General features: G+C 40.5%; 1 protein-coding gene across 6 annotated transcripts in view; it reads left to right on the top strand.

The window, feature by feature from the left end:
* Positions 1-16,460, top strand: part of LOC137198715 (RNA-binding motif, single-stranded-interacting protein 3) — a 297,503-nt gene that overhangs the window by 258,663 nt on the left and 22,380 nt on the right. For all 6 annotated transcript variants that reach the window (XM_067612609.1, XM_067612611.1, XM_067612610.1 and 3 more), the window contains 3 exons: positions 5,767-5,810; positions 8,278-8,374; positions 12,285-12,335. In XM_067612609.1, the coding sequence (XP_067468710.1) occupies positions 5,767-5,810; positions 8,278-8,374; positions 12,285-12,335 (192 nt within the window). The remainder of the gene's footprint in view (positions 1-5,766; positions 5,811-8,277; positions 8,375-12,284; positions 12,336-16,460) is intronic.

Genomic DNA, 16,460 nt, shown 5'->3' with positions numbered 1-16,460 from the left:
AAACCTTTGATGAAAACAAAAACAACAACACCGTTTTATAACACTATATAACCATTTCATAGGATTCAACAAATAATTGCCGACTGAGTAATTAACTATAATGGACCAATAATAAGTGGAAGTTGGGATACAATGTGAAACAGTTGTTAGTGCCTAAGAAAGAGTGGGGAAACACATCAGCAGTCCTAGAGACATTCAAGACATTATGTTCAATTATGATGAAATAATAAAACATGCATAATTCTTACTTACATTGGAACCTGTAAGTATATGCAGATGACTCTGATGGCCCCCCTCTCTATTGTCTTTAATTATCCTCAGCAGTCTTTCCACTGCCAAGAACAAGGAGTTCCACCTGGTAGCATTTGGGCACAGCAGCTGGAGGGAGCAAGCATATTCAACAGTTTTGGCTGCAAGTGTGGATCTTCCACCTTTGTTCGAAAGTGCATTACACTTGCCAAATTTTGAACGGTACACTTTGGCGATATGGCCAACTCCCCTCATGGCCTCAGTCACTGCATTCTTCATTCCCTTGGAGGCATCATCAATCATGGAGTGCAGGGTCAGCCCTGACATAATTTTTGCATTAGGCAGCCATTCCTTTACAAAATCTTTAAATGGTTCTTGTTCAACAACACAGAACTACAGCCGTTGGTCCACATACTTCACTACAGCTTTGTCAATGGACCTCTGAGACACAGTCCTGGTGTTCGCTAATGTGGTCTGCCTGCTTGTGGAGGGAGTCTCATGAGCCCTTTTTCTCTTTGTTGATGTCAGCTCTCCATATTTTTTAAGGTGGTATACATGCTTTCTCTGAAACAGTGAGAGTAAGACATAACATAACAACAGGATTTAAAAGCTACTCAACAACATAATGAGTCAGTGACCATTATTCAACATATTACCACTACCCCAATGTGCAAGTAAGTTAATGATGTGCGTCAGCTAACCCTAGTTTGTGCCACTGTGCTCTTTTTTATGTGTTTCAGGATAATTGATATGTCTTCAAGAGTTTTGTGTTGAATCGATTTTGACAAAATTCTGTGGTAAAAGTTATCGAGTGGAAATCAAAAGCTTGGACCACTGATTCATCAAACCTGCTCACTTGCAGTCTGTGTTTCAACATCATTAGGCTACCAACTTTCTTCCAATTTTATTTTGTAGAAACAAAGATGCTTAGGGGAAATGTATCAGAGTAGTAAAAAGTATACATTTTATTTAGGAAATGTAGTGGAGTAAAAAACTCCCAAAAAATACTTAAGTACTCTAATGAAGTATTATAATTTAGTAACATTTCACTGCACTTTGAAACAAATTAATGGATTTAAAATGTTTTAATCCAACTCTAGTTCTAACCTTGTTACAAGTGGTAGATAACTAACACTACATTCAGATCACTACATTCATGATGGCAAAGGGTAAGGAGGCCAGAAAATCAAATACAGAGGGAAAAAAAGGCTTTACACATTTACGACCAATGCAAGTATCTAATAATTAATACAAGTTGTCAGCCAGTAGAACAGCAAAACTGTACAGATTGTATATATACCTGTCTGAGCTGCGATGCTTTCTTTATGCATTTACACCTGTAGAATCAACAGGAAGACCCTCATAAGTATAGTGTGCAGTGTGTGTGTGTGTGTGTGTGTGTGTGTGTGTGTGCGCGTGTGTGTGTGTGTGCGCATCCATGTGGTCATTGATCAGCTTTGCAGAGAGGGCAGAGGGAGACGGGAGATAGGCATCACATGTTAGCCTGTTTATCAGCGCTGAAGCCATTCCTCACCTCGCTCCCTTTGGCAGATGGATGAAGAGGAGCAACAGCCCACACCATCCATTACTCTCTCTCTTCCTCCATGTCTCTCTACCTTCTCTCTCTCTATCACAACAGTATATCTCACTCTGCTCTTTCTCTCACTCTATTCATCTCTCCCGGTCTTTCTTTTGTATCTTCTAGCACTTTCTCCATCCTGTCTCTTTCGTTCCCGCTTTGTCTTTCTGTCTCTTTCTCTCCGTGTTTGAAGTCGTCCCAGATCCCACAGCAACATATGGAGAGAGAGAGAGAGAGAGAGAGAGAGAGAGTGAGTGACTCACTGAGAGTAAGAGAAAGAAAGAGAGAGGGAACACATTGCATGATCAGTCAGGAGTTACAAGGGGTTGAGTGCTGCAGGGTGGCTGGTGGTGAGGATTGAGAAATATATGACAGATTTTCTTGTAAACTACCCAAAGTGGGAGTCTGGAAAGTGCTGTCTCTCGCTGTCTCATGCTGACAAACATATTAGTCACTGCATATTTTTTTACAGCACACACACACACACACACACACACACACACAGAGAGACACAAATGCCATGGGTGCTCATTCTCTTCTCTCTCCCTCTCTCTTTCTCTTCACTTGCTCGCTCTCTTTCACCAACACACACTCCTACACACAAAAAAACTTTCAAAGTCACACTTCTCAAGCACCTACTCCTGGGGAATGAGTGTAGATGAAAAAAAAACATCCAGCTCTCCACTCTGTGTGAAAGCCTGACAGATGTCCGTGTGTGTATGTGTGTGTATGTGTGTGTGTGTGTGTGTGTGTGTGTGTGTGTGTGTGTGTGTGTGTGTGTGTGTGTGTGGCCACAAGGCAAGAAAAAAAAATAGAGAGCGAATCTGTGTACGGAAGGCAAAAAATACAAGGAGGGAGTGTGTGTGTGCGTGCGTGTGTGTGTGTGTGTGACAATGGCTTAGCTTTCCTGTATATGAACTGTAGAGCACAGGTGTCCTTACAGCTGCTTAATATAGGCCGTCCTCACTCAACTCCTTGTAAGATCATGAATGCATAAACATACACATGAACATACACAACTGTATTTTTTGTTGTTGTTGTTGTTCAAAAAAGCTGCTTTATTTGTTTGATAATACACATTTACATTTGCACTGAAAAAGCATTAGTAAAACAAAATACACTTGCACACCCAAGAGCACAGATAAAAAGATATTAATGCAAAATAATTCTTCCCAACTTGCCCAACTTGAATTAATGATTGACTACAAGAGGCAGCGAGTGAATCATTCTCCACAGCTGTTTTTGTACAGTAGATTTGGAATCTAGCTGCCATTGTGCAACATTTTGACATTTTATCTAAAGTAGGAGATTTTTTTTTTGGATGTGATCATGAAAAAAGCTTTAAATTCAAACAAATTTTCTCCTAAATGATCATAAGGTGAGGAAGTGTAACTTCATTTTCACCTAATTTGTCATGCAAAGTGACACACTTTGTTAGTTTTTGTTTGCAAAACCAGGTCTATATGTCTGTGGCGGCTTTCCTCAGAGCCAAACTTTGCTCATGGAGTCTATGCAGTATATAGTCAAGTTTTTTTGTTTAGTTTTGGATCAACCTCAGACAAACAGCATACACAAACTGTCTCTGTCTTTTCCTTTCCACTGGTTGCGGCGGAGCCCAAAGCTGCAACTGCATCAGTAATCAGTCATTGGCCATGCAGGGTCCCCGGTCAGGAGATCCTCTGCTGTGGAATTCATCAGCACATGGAACCAAGGGCAGCACTTAGGGGAGTTATCAGCCTCACCAGACAACTCGCCATGTCTGCCACTGCTATTAGCGCGCATTTGAACACACACTTACACACACAAACAAGCAGATAGGCATGTAACAGTAACAGGCATGCAGCAAGACTCTTTTGATCTTACATTTAGTTTAAAGTAGTGTATAAATGCGTACACAGAGAGGGACATTCATATACAATGAGGTAAAAAAAAAACACACAAATACAGCAGAAGATATTTATATAGCGCAGGGGCTGATGCAGTCCCTTCATCCAGCCTTTACAGCTTTACATATAATGTCTCTGAAAGCCTTTTTTTTAGCTTGATGTGCGTATACTCTCTCACATAAATTGAACACAAAGGCCTACCACCATGCATGCACACACACACACACACACTCTACACATCCCCTGTACAAGCGAGGGCTTATTCATTCGGTGAAGATTCTCTGTTTTTGCTCACTCTCGTGGGTTTGTTCGAGGCTCACTGATCCCCCTGCTCCTCTGAGCCACTATTTCCTTAACAGTATGGCTCGTGTAGGTAGACCTTTGGAGGAACAAGGGCAAAAGTGCGGTACAGAAAGACGGGAGGGGGGTAGATTAAGAGATGAGGTGGGTGAGGGATGAAAGGAGAAAGGTAAGGAAAGATAGGAAGAGAACACAAGATGATGTGTAAAGAAAATAGAGGGAGAGAGACTAAAGTAAGGGAGAGGAAGGGCAAGAGAAGGGAGTGTGTCTGTGTGTGTGTGTGTGTGTGTGTGTGTGTGTGTGTGTGTGCGTGCGCATGCTGATGAAATCTGCCGTCCTCAGCAGCCTCCGGTTAAAAGAAATCGGATTAGCTCTCCTCCGGGAGAGAACCTTCAGGAATGCAGATGACGGATTGCGGCGCACAGGTTTCTCTTCTGGACTCTAAGAGGGCCTCACACACTCACTTGTACACATACGCACACTTACACATGCATGCACACACACCATCGGTAGACAAAGAACTCTGTTTTCCACTCACTCCCTTTCTCTCCAAAGGGCATTTCTTCATTTCCTCTCATTCATAAAAACATGATTGTACGTGATGGAAATAGAAAAAGAGGTGTCCTCGATACTAATTCACTTTGTGCTATTGACTAAGCCTTTTCCCACATTGGCTTTGTCACTTGTCATTTTTTCCAATTTGAAATGAGTTGATTTTTATTTGATTTAATTTATTTGGAACAAAAAGAATCACGATCTAAATCACTTTATTCCCCAAGTACAATAAAGGTACAGTGTATTATCTTGGGGACAATGGTGCAAGAACAACACATCCTCACAATTAAAGAGCCACATAGTTCGATTGTACCTGCGCTACAGAACCGACCCAACCCACCACCTCTGATTATGGAAATTTGTCACCTTATATTGACAAATTTTCGACCTATACTGTCGTTTTTCTTTTGAGGACGGACTGTGGAGGTACATATTGACAGATTTCCCAGAGATATAAAATGCATACTCGGACACAATAGTTAGTGACAGTGACAGAATGCAGTCCAATTTACAAGTGTCTATATACCATTTAGAGGAGATTAATCTTACCTGACTAAGGTCTACTGACTGTTACGTTTCAACTAAGTAAAGTGAGCACAAGTGACTGTGCAGGATTTCTGCTTTCCTCTCAGTTTTTGATCCTTCACAACTGTCATTAAGCCTTAAAATAACAGTTCTAAAATGTGCTTTTTCACTTTATTGCCAAGAGCTAGATGAGAAGATTGATACCACTCTGATGCTGTGCGCTACATATGAAGCTTCAGCCAGAAGGCAATTAGCTTAGCATAGCTTTAAGGCCTGGTTCTCTCCAAAGATTAAAAAAATCACCTAACAGCACCTCTAAAGCTCTCTAATTAACATGTTCTGTCTTGTTTGTTTAATATGTTCAAAAACTGAAGCGTAAAAACATACATGCATTATATGGTGTCTCATCTAACTCTTTGAAAAAAAAGGGCATTTATGAAAGTGTGGAACTATTCCTTTAATCCTGTGCAAATAACAAGAACAAAACATATATACAAATGAAGGAAAAATTGTTCTATATGTTCTATCTACCAATTTTATTATCTGTAATGTCTCAATTGTCAAATTTTCTGTTGTAGTTTAAAGTTTTGAGGTTTTCTTTGTTTCGCTTTTTCTGATCCAAATCTTTTAATTTGCATTAATTCTGTATATTTATTGTTTCTTCTCTTTCAGACTGGCATGGCATTAACATATGATCCCGCTGCAATGCAGAATGGGTAAGAGCCTGACATTCAATCCATCCTTACCACCATCTAATACACTCACCTCTTGGCTCATAGGACCCCAGTCAATACCAGTGTCATACATAAAGATTAATGTAGTGTCTGCACTTTGTTACTGTTTGATTAAGGAAATCTATATGGACTTCAAATATTGGTTTTCATTGGTGGGGTCGGGTGAAGAATGGCAAAGGATGGCTGAGTGAGCCAGTGTGTGTTTGTATCTGTGTTTCTTCATGTATGTGTGTGTTCCTGTGTGTTTCTGTGTCTTCACGTCATGACTTAATGGTACTGTGGAAATAAATGACCCGGCAACGTGTTTTATTTTTCCCCGCAGTACTGAGGCAGGATGGAGAGTACTGAGGCTCCCCTCTATCTCCCTCTGGCCCCAGTCATTCACAGGAAGCCCCTCGCTCCCCACTTCCTAAACCACTTATCCCCCAGTGACTCAGAGTCAATCTCAACCAAAAGCTGGATGAATAGTATCACTCACTGCAAATCCAACAAATTAAAACCCCACAGATGTTTGTATTAAGCAACAAACCCACTAGAAAAAGGGATGATTCACTCTTACTACAGTCTACCTGAAAATAAGTGTAGTGATCATATTCCCAGCAATAAGGAAATGGGGTGAATTCATTGGCTAAGAATGTAGAAATAGTCATCTTAATGCAATTCAGAAAATGACAGATAGGGTGAATCGGCTAGCAAAGAATGTAGACATATATAGTCAATTAAATTCAAATTTTAATGCAAACTTGAACATGAAAATGCAGTTGAACTATAACTGAAAATGAAAACAGAAATGCTTCTTCACATTTGTCAGACTGTGCTTACTGGGACATCAAAAATTCAAGTGCTAATGGGATCAGTGAATAGAAAATATAATTATAATGCAAATTACATATATATAATGCATATATATTATATGCTATGGTGGGACTGAATTTACATTTCCTAGTTTGCATTAATATCTGAATACATTTAACTGTGTACTGCGTTCATAGAAGTCCTGGAAAGTGAAGTTTTATTCCTATCTTGAGATGAAATCCTGCCTAAGACGACATAACACTATCATAATGCTATTCCAGCTTTTAAGTCACACATGTGAAGGGCATTTGAGAGACAATTTTTAACCCTTGTGTTTTGTTGATGTTGGCCTTAATTCCTAAATGTGTTAATAATTGCAAATCCTTCAAAAATGTTATTTCTTTTCTTCTGACCTTTTTAAAACCAAATATTTTAAAAAGTGTTAGTGGTCACCCTTCCCTTTGCCACAATGTGAATTTACACATTTGATGAAGGTGACAAAATACATAAATTACCATAAAGTGTCGTATTACACCAAGTAAGGAAATATTCATGTTTTATGTTATATGGGCCATGCACTTATAATTATACAGTATATATTCCTTTTGTTGGACACACAAAAATGTACAGTACAGTATGTTATCATGCATTACTTATGTTTTGGGTGAGTTTGACCCTGTTAGACCTCTTGTGAATGAACTGCAATGAGAGAAATGTAGTTCAAAATCATGTTTATAGGCAATTCTCAAATTAGGAAAGAAGTCAAGTTTGTTTTTTGAGCTGTTAAAGGTGGCCTGGGGTGCAAGACCCCAAACACAACATTAAGGTTAAAATATATATAATGAAGAGCTGATCTATCTTTAAGTCTTGTGCATAACTTGTCTAATATCCTCGGCCAGTAATATGATCTTCAGCTCAGGCGACAGAGACTATTGGACATCTCACTTAGCCTCTTAGGGGATCAGAGTGTCTTTTGGTTGCTATAAACCTTCAGCAACGAGATAAAGTAGCGTAGCAGACCACCTCGCTTCTCAACAGCTCAAGTCAAACCTCAGCTTCTTGAAATACAGGTGTGGAGTTTTCTCAAAGCTCAGTGTACAAGCTTTCTACTTAATCCAGCCTGTCAGCCCGGTACAGTGTAGCCTTACTACTAGAATCCACGTGGAAAAAAAATACAGACAACCTCCTATTTTATACGATGACAAAGCTCAATTTAATGTGATAAAACCCGACTTTTCAATTGAGAACGCTATAAGACACTTCATGAAACTTTTATGTGGCGTGCGAAATACAATATATACGGCCAAGTGTTTGCTCTGAACAAGCTATAGGATAAATCCACAGTGTGTGTATGTGTGTCTGTGTGTGTGTGTGTGTGTCTTAGTTTGCAAGTGTGTTTTTCTTTCTTATATGGACAGAAAGACCTTTGTATAGACAAAGATATGTCAGTTAACACCCCACTTTTGTGGTAAAGTAATAGAATTTAATATTTACATTATGTTCTACTGCCTAATATGAATTTGACAAATTGATTCTGCTGTAAGAACATTGTCTTACTGTGTTATCTCCTCTCTCTGCTCTCTATACTGTTCACTCCTCTTTGCCTCCCTCTCCTCCTCTCTTTCTTGCCCTCCTTCTCTCCGTTCCTCCTCAGGTTCTACTCCTCGCCTTACAGCATCGCCACCAACCGCATGATCGCACAGACCTCCATCACGCCCTTCATCGCTGCTTCCCCCGTTTCCACATATCAGGTGGGCCATAATGCACAGCATAATGGGAGATTGGTGTCTGTGTATGTGTGTGTGTGTAATAGGAGGGTTTGCTTTGTGAGGGGGATAGAAGAGAGGGGGCGGGCTGCAAAACAGCGTGAGGTTCTCTCTTCTTCTCTAATCGTTTCTTCGCTGCTCCAGCTGTGCTCGATGACATCTGTTTCGTAGGCGGCAAACACAACAGGCATCAGAAAACAAGCACCGAAAAAGGGATTTAAAAAAAAGGCTGACAGGGTAGAAAAAAAAAGAAAATCACCCATCAAGAATGAAAGTGTCTAGGAAAGAAAAACACTCCTCCCTCCCAGTTTCCTGACCTCCTCTGTGCTCTCTCAGCTGCTAACGCAATGAAGGAGTTTTTTTGTTTTATTTTATTTTTACTAACTTTGATACCATCGCTTCCTGTTCCAAAGTGAATTTCCACATTCCTCATGGCTGTGATCTGTGGAGTAATGAAACAGAACAGAACAGGAAAGTGAAAATTGCCTGTGTGAGATGTCAGGAGTGTTAACCGTTTTCCGTCACCGCAAATTTTACGCAGCACCCTTTTGCTGTATCTAAACATCAAGAGGCTTTGCTACTGTGCCCTCCCGCTCAGACACTATCGTTTAACATCAGGTCTGTTTGGTATGCGGAGAATGACAGACGAGGATAGTGAGCGAGAGAAAAGAGATGAAGGATAGATGGGACAATAGGAGGGACAGATGGAGAGAAAGACAACCAGGGAGAGGAGGAAGGATAGTCGGGGTGGTGGAGATGGCGTTGGCTCGGGTGGTGGGGGGCAGAGGAGCGGCGTTGCTGAAGGTTGCTGTGCCCGTCTTTGAGGCACGCTTGATTAAACTCTGGTCCAGTACCTGCGGTGGAGGAGTAGGGGAGAGAGTAGGAGGGGGAAAAGTGGGCCAGGGCGCGTCTCTAATCCGCTCTCGGAAGGCTTCCCAAATTGATTTATCAAAAACAATGGCCAGGCTTTTGAGGAATATTAATCCTCACAGTTTCAATATCGGGCAGCTCTGCCGCCGCTTCCTGTAATATTGCCCTTCAGCCAGTCACGGCAGGAAGGTGAGTCCTTCATCTTCTGTTCAAGTACAAAGAGACAGAGGAAAAAGAAAAAGAGAAGACAAGCCGGGCAGCCATATATGCCAGACAAAAGGAAATCACTTCCTTTTATGATGGAAACTATTGCCTTTGTAATGAAAATCTCAAGGTGCATAGAAATGACTGTATATGCCATTCCTCCTTTTATGTTTATGTTGAGTGGATATCTCTTGAGCTGCTATTTTGATGGCATTGATTTATCAAATCTGCAAATGACCCATGCCAACAGCTGTGTTCTTATGTTCTCTTGAAGGATCAGTGCGTAGGATTTAGTGGCATCTAGCAGTGAGGTTGCAGACTGCAACCAACTTTATACCCCCCGCACTCACCCCTCCCTTTCAAGCATGTAGAACCAACGGTTGCTGCGAAACTCACAAAAAATGCGAAAGGCCCTCTCTAGAGCCAGTGTTTGGTTTGTCTATTCTGGGCTACTGTAGAAACATGGCGGTGCAACATGGCGGGCCCCATGGAAAAGGATTCTCCCCTTATGTAGGTATAAGGGGCTCATTTTAAGCTAACGAAAACACAACGATTCTTAGTTTCAGGTGACTATACACTAATGAAAACATACTTATGAATATTATATTCCATTTCTGCCAATAGATTCCCCTAAATCTTACACACTGGTCCTTTAAGCCTGGCTCCAGTGAGCTTGAATGATGATTGGCTTTGTTTCCTGGAAAAACAGCTTTGATGATCCACATGACAGGAACCAGTCCAGGCCAGATCACTACCAAGATCTGAGCCTGCACCGCCAGCCAGCCAGCCGTAGCCTGGTTTACATCACTGGCTGCTGGCTCTGCAGACTGGCTCACTGGCTGACTAAATATGTGGCTGGCTGGTTGGATGTGTGACTGGCCGGCTCGCTAACTAGCTAACTGGCTGCCTGTTTGGCTTTAAGTGTGACTGATTGGATGGGTGGCCAACTGGCTGACCGTGCGACTGGCCGATTCACTTAATGACTGACTGACTGACTGACCATCTTTTTGGCTTGTTGGCTGACAGGCTGTTTTAAATGGTAGCACAAGCTGTGAAGTTCAGCCAGAGGTTGGGAGCTTCTTAGGTCATGCACATAATACCATTCACTCACAGTGAACCTGAACCTACTGTAACTGTAGAATAACTACCTGAACAAAAACCCCTCTATCAGAGCTGCTTTAAATCTTTAGGGGCAAATACAAGTCATGTCTTGAATGCTTCAAGCTGTGTTGATGGTCAGGTATTTGCCTGATGCTGTTTTATCTTATTTCTATTGTTCTGCAATTTTACCAGGTCAAAGCAAACTATTTTTTGATTTTGAGTCTCAAGTCAACTATTAGGATCAGTCTCAAGTCTTAAATCCCTATTATTATAACTTAAAGGCTCCTGTAGATTGTGTGATAAAAACAGTCTCACAAGGTCATTGCATGAAACACTCTGAGTCATAGTTCTAATAAAGTCTCTCTAAAGTTTGTAATCTCTGTCAAACTGTAAAATATCAGTTTCTTGGTCAGATGGTGCAATGAATGTCTGGTGAATTGTAGTGCAGCAAGGTACATTTAAGAAAAAAAACAATAGGTTATAGCAGTATTTATATTATGGGATTTTGGTCCTAAATGCTTGACACTGTCAAAAATATTAAAGCAGATCTTATTTCCTCTCCAAAACTCTAAATTGGCTGACGGACTTGTCGGATTCTCAGTACAATTTGGTGGATGACCAAATATTTCACCACATCTGTCTCACGTCTCTCACGACAACTTTCATCAAAAACAGCCCAAAGTCACAGAGTGTAAAGGGGGCCTTAAGTCTCAACTCTAAAAAAACCACAGCTCTGCTCTCTGTTATTTAAATCACATGATGGTCATGCAGTATCTCGGTTGGAAAAATGCTGAAGATAAGCATGAGGATGAGCTCCTCCTCTGTCTGTCTGGTCTCCTGTTCAGCTGGGGGAGAACAAATATTGCCAAGTATAAACAAACAGACTTGGCTTAATGTTATAGAATATCAAGCTTGTTTAGGTACGGATCCAAATCACACGTTTGGGTTGGCTCAGAGAATTGATTGCTCTTATAGCAGATTATGCCATGTTTGTTTTTGTTTAATCTAATCATTTTACCAGGATCAGTGGCCAGCCTGTGTGTTTGTCTGCTACAAGCTGTCTAATTCCTCTCTCCAGCACATCTAAAAGCCCTGTTTGTTCCTCCATTCCTTCAGTCTCTTGATCATTGTCCCTGTCACTGTTTCACCATCTCTTCATCTTTCTCACTGGTATTTGTAAATATGCATGTCTATATATTTTCCCAGCGGTAATAACTTGGCATACCTGTGAATTCTGGCTCCCAAAAAAAAGAAAAAGTTCTGTCTCCCATTCCCAAGTTTCTTTTAGATGAAATAATCCTACTGGGATTTTGTGGTAGCTGTCTGTTCCTAGAATTTTCACAACCTCTCACCCATCTTACACTATGACTGGATATGAAATGAATGTTATTATGATAATAGAGAAGGGGTCTTATTTATGGGCTCTGTGCACAAGTCATACTGTTGACAATAATGAGGAGGTATGAGGGAGATTTGCTGCCTCCAGACTTCAAAATTCTTTTTGTAATTCTTTGGCACAACTTAATCTGTGTGAAGTTCAGCCATTTTGGTGCATTAAAACCAATGCAATCATTCTAAAACCTCCAGACTCGAGAGTATTTGAACATATTGTGAATATTTGAACAGCGTTTATTGCTCTATGCAGGATACTGCTTGGATCTAAGACTGAGTAGAATTCATATTGTCACCGTCATTTCACATTTTATGTCTTTCCCCTCAGGTCCAGAGTACGTCATGGATGCCTCATCAACAATATGTTATGCAACCTACAGTAAGTGCTCTACCATTCACCTGCAGTAGCTGCTCTTGACTTCCCATTGGGACACACCCTAAGTTGAAAATCCAAGGTTTTCCTGGAGTTTCCTCTCTCTGCACATTGTTGAGCCAGCGTTGTTGAAAGGTTTTAGGAGGAACTCGATAAGAGAAGCGTATTTTACTATCCTGCTGAAAATAGTTTACAGCATTCAGAATTCTTTATATTTAGAGTTATATGATCGATCATGAAAATAGATTAAGACACATTCTTCCTCTGTTGCAGGTCAAATGTTAAACCAACATACATGCACTCACATACACATATACACACATGCATTGGCATAACATTACCACATGAAAACTTCTGATAGCTAAATGATTACACCACTTTTGTCCTGCTGTTACTATTCAAAGCTCTATAAAGGCATATTATCCCATTCTGATAGCCACATTTCCATCTTTCCTAAGCCTACAAACATATTTAGTTCTATTTTTTGGTTGGGAGTTTATAGGTTTTGGTTGTGCCAGGAAGCGATTCAGCATCATTTACCAGACCACAGCACAATACAGACAGGCTGTAGACTGTTGCTCATGGGTTACCAGGCCTACACAGCAGACAGGGAAAAAATGAATATTAATTAGATTTCGTTCACCAAAAACACAGTCTGCCAGAGTATGTATGAGGTAATCATAATGCATCCAATGGTATTCAGTCACTCTGCTTGAAGAGTTTAGAACATTTGTTTTCTTAGAGTCCAAAGTTTTGTTTTTTTGGGTCATTCAGCCTGCAAAGAATATCTGCACTAATGAATGATTTAATATATTCTTCACGGGTAATATTATATTCTCCTTCTATTAGTGAATTAGTGATTTGATGGATATTTTACTTTTTCAATTCAAATCCAACAATCATTTCAAGAAACTTTAGTTTTTCAGAGCCTTAGTTCAGCTTTTATATTCAGATTTCTGAAAATAGTTTACAACGTCCTTGTTGACTGTAATGTACAAACAGTATTGTTTGGAATATATCCCAGAATTGCCTCTGTAATGTTATAGCAACAAAGAACATTAGTAGTTTAGTCAATTATTTTAAGGTTGAGCTTTTTAATTGGTCCTAGCTCCATAATTGTTCTCATTTTGTTGCTTAGAAGTTTTAAATCATTCTGCCAGAGGCTTTAATGTTTGCTTGAGGCTTTTTTGTGGCCCCTGAAGCATATTCACTATGCTTTGTTCTCTTCTGCTCTCAGTTCATGCACTGATTAATACTGGGAAGCAGTCACAGGCGCGAGTATTTGATTTGTCAAAATCTTGAAAAAGCATCACTGTATCACAGACAATAATTAGCAAAATAGACGTATTATTTACAGTAACATCTGCTACATTACAGTGCAGTTCAGTACAATAGAAAGTGCATTATATGGCACAGTACATAATAACTATGTAAATATTGTACTGTGGTTATAATAGATTTAGTATGATATTTTCTCTCTGGAAAAGAAATTGCCACCCTGAGGCTTACTTGAGTTATTTTTTGCTGATGTTACCTCTAATGAATCACACAGCCGGATAATTTAAATGCTTCAGTATCAAAGTTCACTATTCTGTGCTAATGAGAAAATGAATATGCATGCAGATGAGAGGTAGCTTCTTACAATTGCAATTTTTGACCCCCAAGATGTTTAGGAAATAACACACACTGTTTTTCAAACTTAGGCTATGGCCCCTATGCAGGTGCTTGATATGTTGCTTTGTGGTCTTTAGAGCATTGTCCACGGTGTCCCTTTAAAACTGGATCACAAATATAAACCTGAAAGACTTCTAATATGAAAAACAGGATAGGGATTGTGCAAGATTGTTAAATTATTATAATTTAATATAATTGCATCATCATTCAAGTTTTAATATGCATCTTTACCAGAAAATGTAAAATAGTAATGGAGTTTATTACATTAATCAACTCAGTTTATCTAAGCAGTAAGTGTTATTTTAATATATAATGTCCATTGATAAGCAGGAAATAATTTAGACCAGGGTTCACCAAGAGGGCAAGCTAGGCGCTATGACATAAAATAACTAATATCTTTTATAAGCTATTGCTGTCACTACTTTCAATGAAAAGTGATGTCTTCCTCAAGCAATCCATGAAAGTATCAATAGCATTGTTAGCCTGAGTCCCTGTAACTGAACAAACTGGGAAACACTGGACTATGCAGCTGAAGGTCCAGCACTCACTCAGTGGAGGAGTGCTCAACCAGCCGCGTGGCCCCCTGCTGTGGCCATTTACTACTCAGTCCTACCCATCTCACTTCCACTCCCGCTGTGGGACAGTGAACATGTAATCTGGTCACAGCAGGTCACCAGCCCGACAGACACACACACACCACACCCAGCTGCAACTATCCTCCAATTCACTCAGTTTGCCTTTCAGCCACACGACCTCCTGCCTTTCCTACCAGCATCTTAACTCACTCAGCCTCCTTGTCCCCGCTGTAGCTTGCTACCTTTGCAGTTAGAGCTGCACTTTACAGGTGACACTTGTTTCACAGAGGATTAGAGCTAGCTCGCTAACAAGCTAACTGTTTTTACTGCTGCTGCTGAGTTTGCCTGTTCTGAGAGTGAAGATGTCATGGGTGCTAGACAGCATTAAGGTGAATGACAAGAGTAGCAGAGACTTCCAAATAGTGTAACAAGATGTCTGCTTGTGTGCAAGTGAGTATGTATCTCTGCATGCATGTGTATTTGCACATATAGGTGCATTACTGTATATCTGTAATCTGTATTCCTGTGTGCATCTAGACTATACTGATGCATGTGTTTATTTACATGTGCATGCCATTTCCTCAGCTTCTGGCATCTTCTCTGGCTCTCTAGTCATATGCTGTTATGGTTTGTCAGTCAGCACACAGAGAACATATACAGTCTCATCCTTTATGTTTGTGTAACAGCTCATGTTTGTGTAATTCATGTTTGTGTGCACTGTATGTGTTATGTATTGCCATATGTGTGGTCCATACTGGTTATTCCCAACCAGCCCGTACGGCTGCCTTATGGCCATCCATCTTCCAGCCTTATGTCACAGGGCCTCTTGGAGCCATTGGCAGTAGCCAGTAGCCACATTGTACTGTTGTGTACATCTCATCAGATCTTCATGCCAGCAGTAGCCATGTGGCCATATCTGTCCCCATGGCCCAGTCCCTATTGTGATCCGGTGGCTTTCTCTGTCACCAAACGGCTGCTAGGCGCTAACCCCAGCTGTCACAGCCATCAGTGGATCATAGCTACCAATCTGTCTCCCTTTATGACCCACACTCATATCCACTACCAGCTACATACACAGCAGACCACCCTTTACACACACAGCCTGCCACCAGCTCAGTGAATCACATCAAATTAGCCGAGCGGGCTAGCTTCAAGAGCTCGGGGGTCTACTCAAAGTATTAAAAACCAATTGATTGTGCTGCAATTTGGCGGCTCTCGCCACATGTCGCATGTTAAACCAATGGAGCGTTGTGCAATGGCGTTCCTGGTGTCCAGGCAATATGGAGGCGGCCAAGCATGGAAGGGGAAGAGGTCACAGCTAGCTGTCAGACTGTGTGGGATAGGATAGTAAGAATCAACATGGTTTATGTGTCTAGGTATTGTAAAAATGAATTTGTTATTTAGCAAGAAATCATGCCAGGAAACAAAGCATAACCAGTGAAAGATCAACATTAAGTTCCTGTAGGAGGAGAAGGACATCATAAACTAGAAAACATATAAAAAGAGTCCACAAGAGTAAAAGTAAAAATAGTAAAACACGTAAAATTTAACTCTGTTTCATTTAACAGTAAATTAACAGTTAAGCTTTTATATTAGCAACACAGTAACAATGTCAGTTATACTGCTCTGGAATTTCCATTAGTGGTTGCAGAACGTTCATCTAAATAAGACAATTGAAAACTTAAGGAGTCATATTTTGCCAGATGTGATGTCAATAATTTAAGCTTTTCGACTTAATTGAGCATAGCGTTAGTTCAGGCAAGTCACAAAGTCAAGCTCAGCTCACAAACCCAGCTACATCAGCTGATGACTCAGCTGATTCCCTCTATGCATTCAATAGGCAATCTCATACAGGGCGCCTTATTTAAGCTGCTTTAGTCTG

This window comes from Thunnus thynnus, chromosome 15 (genome assembly GCF_963924715.1).
Source record: "Thunnus thynnus chromosome 15, fThuThy2.1, whole genome shotgun sequence".
Lineage (NCBI taxonomy): Eukaryota > Metazoa > Chordata > Actinopteri > Scombriformes > Scombridae > Thunnus > Thunnus thynnus.
The sequence above is the reverse complement of the archived record's forward strand: the minus strand, read 5'-3'. Positions and strand labels throughout refer to the sequence as shown.